The 7,500-nt window shown below is 52.7% G+C and overlaps 2 protein-coding genes across 2 annotated transcripts in view; both read right to left on the reverse strand.

Annotated features, from left to right (window-relative positions):
* The window catches only part of rars1 (arginyl-tRNA synthetase 1), a 5,923-nt gene extending 3,250 nt beyond the window's left edge, over positions 1-2,673 (reverse strand). Inside the window, 9 exon segments of the mRNA XM_076140263.1 lie at positions 16-120; positions 227-356; positions 461-581; positions 722-843; positions 929-1,029; positions 1,148-1,256; positions 1,354-1,542; positions 1,727-1,861; positions 2,525-2,673. Of these exon segments, the coding sequence (XP_075996378.1) occupies positions 16-120; positions 227-356; positions 461-581; positions 722-843; positions 929-1,029; positions 1,148-1,256; positions 1,354-1,542; positions 1,727-1,861; positions 2,525-2,569 (1,057 nt within the window). The 5' untranslated portion in view covers positions 2,570-2,673.
* Positions 2,674-3,097: 424 nt separating this feature from the next.
* Positions 3,098-7,500, reverse strand: part of LOC142990459 (protein KIBRA-like) — a 13,691-nt gene continuing 9,288 nt past the window's right edge. Inside the window, exons 11-18 of the mRNA XM_076140261.1 lie at positions 7,281-7,406; positions 7,124-7,161; positions 6,730-6,925; positions 6,468-6,635; positions 6,293-6,385; positions 5,969-6,199; positions 5,620-5,738; positions 3,098-5,541 (exon numbers count right to left, since the gene is read on the reverse strand). Coding sequence (XP_075996376.1) covers positions 5,475-5,541; positions 5,620-5,738; positions 5,969-6,199; positions 6,293-6,385; positions 6,468-6,635; positions 6,730-6,925; positions 7,124-7,161; positions 7,281-7,406 — 1,038 coding nt within the window. The 3' untranslated portion in view covers positions 3,098-5,474. The remainder of the gene's footprint in view (positions 5,542-5,619; positions 5,739-5,968; positions 6,200-6,292; positions 6,386-6,467; positions 6,636-6,729; positions 6,926-7,123; positions 7,162-7,280; positions 7,407-7,500) is intronic.

Consider the following 7,500-nt stretch of genomic DNA (forward strand, 5'->3'; position numbering starts at 1 on the left):
GGCTTCACCTCTGACCTTTCTCCTCAAACTCCTTGACCACCTTGGTCATCATCTCCTGGTAGAAGGACTCTCCTCTCTCTATGATCTGGATGTCCAGGCAGCTGTAGACCTTCTGGAACTCTGCAGCACAAACAAGCAGAGACCTTCAGCTTCTCCTGCAGACATGGAGGTCCTCAGCAGAACATCAGCTGCTGCTCCTCCTCCTCCTCCTCCTTCTTCTCTCTACCTTTCCTGGAGACGTCACAGATGAGGTTCCAGGCTTTGATGAAGTGAGGCTCTTTGCTCTGCAGCCTCACCACACACTGATAGGCTTGCTTCTTAAAGGCCTCGTCTTCATCAAAACGCTTCTTTGACTCCTGAGGGACGACGAGGAAGAGGAGGTGAGACACAAGGAGGAAGGACATGAAGCCAGCAGGCAGGCAGACAGGCAGACAGACAGGCAGGGGGAGCTCTCCCTGACCTTGTAGAAGGCCTGCAGGTCGCTGATGGGGGGGCAGACAGACAGGTAGTTTGGGAACGTGTCCTGCAGGTGAGCGATCAGCATCCCGAACTGAGTCCCCCAGTCCCCCACATGGTTCAGCCTGAGGACAGACAGGAAGACATGAAGGCTCTGCTCCTCTGTGTGTGTGTGTGTGTGTGTGTGTGTGTGTGTGTGTGTGTGTGTGTGTGTGTGTGTGTGTGTGTGTGTGTGGTGTGTGTGTGTCTGTGTGTGTGTGCTGACCTCAGAACGTCGTAGCCCAGGAACTCAAACAGGCGACACATGCTGTCCCCGATGATGGTGGAGCGCAGGTGACCCACATGCATCTCCTTAGCGATGTTAGGGGAGGAGAAGTCCACCACCACCTGACACACACACACACACACACAGTCAGATATCTCTCCTCTCTCTCCTCTGGTCTCTCCTCCCTCAGTGAGCCGACCTCCTCACCTTCTTCCTGGAGGCCAGCAGGGGGGGCTGCACTCCGTTCAGCAGCAGGTTGCTCAGCAGTTTGGACACGAAAGCTTTCTTCAGGTGAACGTTGATGAACCCTGAGGAGCAGCAGAGGACAGGTGGAGGTATGAAGACACACGTGTGAACAGAAGGTTGAATACTTTGTGTCGAAGTCAAACTCGTGTTGTTGTGATGTTTGACTGAAGCTCCTCCCACCAGGGCCTGCAATCTCTGTTTTCTGGATCAGCTCGTTCTCTGGAATGTTCTGCACAATCTTCTCTGCGATCTCTCTTGGGTTCACCTTCATCCCTTTGGCCTTCAGCATCTGAGACACAACAGAGTCTACCTCGTACCTCGTACACACATTTACATGTATACTGATCTTTCCTCCCTGGTCTCCGGTGCCGTCCCCCCGGTCTCACCTGAGACATCGCCATGGCGCTGTTACACTGGTAGTCTCCAAACTTGGCCTGCTGGTTGGGCGTGACGGCCAGCGGGGGGTCGTCCAGCTCGGGGCAGGAAGCCCGGATGGCCACGCCGAAGACCTCCTGGAGGCGCTGGTTGATGTTCAGCATGGACTTACTGCAGCTGCTCCTCTCCTCCTGCAGGCTCTGCAACAACACACACACACACACACACACACACACACACACACACACACACACACACACACACACACACACTCTCAGCTCAGCCACAGACCTCAGGGGGGGCTACAGGGAAACGTTTCAGGCGTCTGCACAGCGTGGGGACCCAGGCAGCGCCCCCTGGTGTCCTGGTGGTGCGTTCACTGACCCTCTTCAGGATGTTGAGGCGATACTTCAGCCGGGCGTTCTCCTCCCGCAGCTCATCGATCTGAGGAGTGGAGCCCAGAACCTCAGGGCTCCTTAGGGTCTCGATCTCTGCGGACAAACAATGAATCTCCTGCTCCTACAGACACAGACAAGGACAGAGAAACATCAGAGGCTCAGGTCTGTGGAGGTTTGGACATGAAGACAGAAAGAGCAGCCCAGCGTGATGTGGACCCCTCAGAACCATCAGGAGGAGAAGCAGAACAACAAGCTGGATAGGAAGTCCACATCTCTCAGTCTGACTCCACTTTATCTGCTCTGATTGATCAGTTAATGAATGAACCTTCAGATGAAACTTTGTATCTGTGACTCATAAAGAGGTTTGGACCTTCAGGGTCATAAAGGTTCGAGTCTCACTCTAATATTCTGTTTGATTGATTTGCTGTTTTGTTGTAAATTCGGCAAAGCAACGACGCACCAACTGATGACGTCATAGATAATAAATCATAATTCATTTCCAGCTTGTGTCGTTTATCACAGAAGAACCCTGCTTCACTTTGGTTTCTGCTTCATATAAAGACGTTTAGAGCTTAAACCGAAGCCGAATTCAATGTGATGACGAGACTCGAACCTAAACTTTGTTTTGACTTCTCAGTCCTTCGATCAGAGTGAATCAGAGCCTCCGCTCTCGGTACCGGGAGCTCCGGTGAGCTCCGGTGCGGAGTGCCGGTGTGTCCGCGGCTCTTCAGTCGGCTGACAGTGCGCCTCCCCCCGGCGGCTCTGAGAGGCTCAGTCCGCTCACCTGCTGCTGCAGACGGACTGCGTACTGGGCCACCGGGTCCGCCATCAGAACCACCAGAACAGCTGCTCCAGAACACAACAGGCTTCAGGGGGAAACTCGTGGCTGATGAAACAACCCGGAAGACGCGTGCACAACTTTCAACTGTACTTCCGGGTACAGCTTACGTCATCAACAACCGCGGACTGGATTTAAATGTTTTCACTGTGATTTCTTCTTACATTTTAAATGTTTCATTACTATGACAACCAAAGAGAAGCACAACCGGGGGAGGAGACAGGAAAACACTCCGCTCTTCAAGTTTGTGTGTTGAAGCGTGAGTTTGTGAGCGACTCGGAGCCAGATACCGGGTCAGAGCGTCTCCATGGCAACAGAGTTCCCAGGTCCTGACTCACAGACGAGCCGCTTCACAGGAGCTGGTGAGCGGGTGATTGACAGGCAGGTGTCACCACTTCCCCTCCATCTTAATGTTGTCATGAACCCGTCACCGCCGAACGACCAGGCTCAGAACTTATCAATCAACTCCCGTGATCAAACAGAATCTCAAACTGTATTCATACAAACAAACGCAAAAAGTAGAAGAGAAGAACTTTTTTTTATTTACTGTGAAACTACAAAACATATTTGTCTGTTTGTTGTTTGTGCTGGTGAAATATTTACAGCGTCCGAGGAGGAAATTCACAGCTTTTCGGGAACTCTCGCGATAAAAAGAAACAGGAAAGCAAAACCCAAATCACAAAGTGCAATAAATACAAGCTGAAGGTTCGACTGCGACCCGAACGATCACCAGGAGAGAAACAATCAGCAACACAAAGAACTTCAACAACACAAACAAGAATCTAACGACTACACAGCAGATTGATCCTCTGAAAGATGATTTCTGTTTTTCAAAATAAAAGCCTACATTCCTTCAGGCGTCATTTCGTACAAACAATGCGTTTTGATTTGAAGGTGAAACAACATTCGGGTCAATCGTGACACATTTCCACGCGTCGTTATTCAGACTCAGACACGCAGGAGGGGGGGGAAAACACTCCTGCTGAGAAAATCGATCACAAACACGGAAGGAAAACAAAAAGAACAGAAACAGGATTAGGGTGACGTCAGCTCATTTAGCAGCTTCTTCCAGCTCGCGCACAGATGTTTGGACTTTTCACAGGACACACACACACATCCGGACAGTGTTAAGACCGCCGATGGATCAAACAAAAAGACATTTGAATAATAAAGTAATTTGTTCTTTTGTAACATTTTGACCTTTCTCCCTAAAAAAATATTACAAACTTATTCTGGAAATCTCTTTTGTTTGTTTTTCTCCATCCGGGGCCCCAACAGAAACACACACAGCTCAGATTCACTCATCCATCAGCATGGCCATGTACCGCGACTCTTATTTTGTATTTTTTATTAAGCGGAGAGATGACGTCACTTGATGCTGGTGTAACTCTGATACCATCATTTTAGAGAAAACTTCATCAGCATGTCAACTTATCTCACACACACACACCTAAAAGCGCCTCAGTACCATCATCATCCTCTCCTCAGCAGCACAGCGCCCCCAGCAGGAAGTAAACCGTAAGCGCGGCCCGGAGGTCAAAGCCTCATCAGAGTTCAACAATCAAACAAATGTCGATCGTCCCTCACTTTGACTTTTGCGAGTGGCGTCCCTCTGGAGGACAGTTGCTATAGTTACGCGGGTCCATCTACAGACTCACATGGAGCTTTAGGAGGCGTGTGTTAGGTTCACATCCCAAAGTATCCATCTGTAAAGTGGAACAGGATGTGAACCAAAGATCCAATCATTCTCCAAATAGAGTTAAAGGAAGAGAAGCAGCTTGAGGATGAAACCCTGCCTTCCTATTGGCTGTTTGTTTTATCGTTTCACTTCTCGTAACCGTACAATCAATAAGACGTTCACAGTCACAGAACACCTTTGATCGTCACTTCCTGTGTGATGGCCGTGTGCTCGTGCAGCCTCACTCCAGCAGGGGGCGACACACTTCAACAGACACACACACACACCAGGAGTATCTGAAAGTGCAGACCAACCAGGGCGACCTGAGGCTCACTCCTGGCAGCTCCGCCTCTCTGCTGGTTGAGCTCATCAGTTCACTCCTGCTGGGTCACATGGTAATAAAGGTCACGTTCAGACGCCTCACTGTGGTCCGAGCGGGTAATGACGCAATGTTTTAGATGTACATGGAGTTACAGATGAAGGGGAGCCACTAACACTTTGTGACAGACGGACGCCTGACTCTGATGGACGCCTGACCCCGGGTCTGATGGACACAACGTCTACAGAAATGTGCTATTAGTGTTTTTCTCTACACGCAGTCGTGTGTGTGTGTGTGTGTCTGTGTGTGACGTCGTGCTGAACATCAAACGTGTAACCGACGCAACCCTCTGATACTGTGAAGCCTCTGACTATGAGGGGGCGGAGCTTCATTAACCGATGACAGAGCCAGAGGTTTGACAGGACGCCTGGCTTCCTGCTGCCTGACTCCTTTCCTCACAGCTGTCACCTCTGGATGTCTTGGCTCTCTGATGGCTCCGCCCCCCCCCCCCCCCCCCCCCCCCGGCTGGTGAGTTCCTGTGTGTGTGCTTGAATACATTAACACTTAAACATCTGGGCTCGTCGTCTCTTTGTACCGCTGCATGATTTCACTTTGTGCTAATATTTTTTTTATACTTTTTTAGTAAAAAAAACAAAGAACAACATAAAAGGTTTCTGTGCTGGAATGCTTCGAGCTAAAGCCTCTAAGACGTGAGGAGGTGTGAGTGAGAGAGGAGAGGAGAGGAGAGGAGAGGAGCAGAGAGGAGAGGAGCAGAGAGGAGCAGAGAGGAGCAGAGAGGAGCAGAGCCTCACTCCTGCACCCTCAGCTTAGAGAGGTCGCTCTGATTCTTCATAACACCGCCCGGCGCTTCCTTCATTTCAAACGCTCCACCCCCTCCTCTACACGTCGTCGGCGGGCAGGTCGGGAATGCTGCTCTTGGCTCGTGTGAAGAACGCCATCTTCTCCCTGGAACAGAAAGGAAAGCGTCACGTTGGACTGAAGGGTCTGAGCCGGCACCGCGGGTCTTCAGAGCACGGGACCCACCTGAAGGTCTGGACCTCAGGGACCTCCTTCCGACTCTGCCCTCTGATCTTGTGGACGTCCTTGGCTGCGGCTCGCATCATCTTCTCCACCCGCTGCTCCTGTAGCTGCTCCTCTCGAGTCTGAGAGAAGAGAAGAAGAGTAGCAGAGGAGACAGCGTGGTCGTGAACATCAGAGCTCTGGCTTCAGTAGAACAATATGAGGCCAGCTGTGCCAGGTGGTTGCTAAGGAGCTCCTAGGCGTGTAGATGTTGTGGAGATGCTGGATGTGTGTGTTGTTGTCTCAGTGTCCCTCCCTGGCAGCAGCTGTGATGTTCTCCTGATGTTCTCCTGTGTTGGTGCCTCATGCTCACCTGTTTCTCCGCCTGTTTGAGGAGCAGCCTGAAGCGTTCGTCCTCTTGGACCCAGGTCGGCAGCTCCTTCTGGCCCTGCTGCCTCGCCGTCTCCAGCTGCGTCTTCAGCTCCCTCAGAACCCGAAGTTCCTGATCTAGCCGGGCCTGCCGGGTCCTGGAAACCTGCAGGTCCATCTCCAGGTCCAGAGAGGTCCGCAGCAGACCGTCCAGGCCTTTGACCGGCACGGGCGGCTGAGAGGAGGAGAGAGGGGCACAGTGAGTGATGCGTGTCGTCCTGGGAGACGCCGGGAGCCGTGTGGCGGCGCGTTGGCGGCGCGTTCGTACCTTCTTCATGCGCATGCTGCGTCTCTCTGAGGCGTTCCTGACAAACGGTGACTTCTTGGAGAGCGTGGAGCTGTCGCTGTCGCTGCGATTGATCTAAAGGACAAACACAGAGAGGATTAAACGGAGCTCCTCCTCCTCCTGTGAGCCTGGGGTGAGACGGGGCGCAGGTCTGTACCCTGCAGATGTACTGGCTCTGAGGTCCAGGGGAGAAGGTCTTGGAGCGGATGATGGTGTTCCCCCTCATGAAGGGGTTCTGATGGGGGACGTCCGCTCGCCGCTCCTTGGGCCGGACCACCGAGCAGTGGGGGGGCAACAAGCCGTCCATACTGGTCTCCTTGTTCACCTGCACACAGGAAGATGATGTCACCGACCTCATGGGACACACACACGCCACGTGACACACACATCCACTGTGGGGAGAGAGGAGGAGGAGTTACCTTCTCTGCGATGGCGGCTGTCTGAGCGGGCTTGGAGCCGCCGTCCCTCTCCTTCACTTCCTCCTCCCCCTCCTCTGCTTCCCATTGGCTGCTGCTGTTGGGATAAAGCGTCTCCTCGTCCTCCACAGGCCCCGCCCCTTCCACGCAGTTTCCTTGCTCGCTGTCGGACACGTCTGCCTCCAGAGCGTCGGCGTGCCTGCAGGAGACAAACAGCATCAAGCAGAGATCAGTACATGAGGTTGTGTAAAGGGGGAGGAGTCACAGCTGGGAGGAGGAGGAGGAGGAGGAGGAGAACTGCAGTTACACTCCATCCTCTGATCAAAGCTAAACTGTCCTGCCTGAACCTCAGCTTGGTCCAGATGTGAGGGATGATGTCATGCTTTGATGGACTCACCAGTCGTCGTGCTCAGAAGCTCCGCCCCCTCTCTCAGTCTGGAAACAAAGAGACCAGAAACAGAAAAATACTTAAGATGCAGAAGGAGAGGAAGATTAAGATGGCTGCAGTTCATCCAACCAAAGTGTCCACTGGGTGGCGCTCAGCCCCTCCCTACCCGCTCAGACGAGGCCGACGCCTCCTTGCTGCTGTCCGGCAGGTGGGCGTGGCTCAGGAGGTTGTACCACTTAGTGCAGCGCTCCTCCAAACAGCTGACATCAGCAAGACTGATCTGAGCTCCAGCCTGGAGGAGAGAGGGGAGGAGACCAGGAGGAGAGGAGGGGAGGGGAGGGGAGAGGAGAGGAGAGGAGAGAAGAGAAGAGAAGAGAAGAGGAGAG

Source organism: Genypterus blacodes, unplaced genomic scaffold, assembly GCF_046128005.1.
Source record: "Genypterus blacodes isolate CSIRO-AG114 ecotype Tasmania unplaced genomic scaffold, CSIRO-AGI_Gbla_v1 ptg000535l_1, whole genome shotgun sequence".
Taxonomy (NCBI): Eukaryota; Metazoa; Chordata; class Actinopteri; order Ophidiiformes; family Ophidiidae; genus Genypterus; species Genypterus blacodes.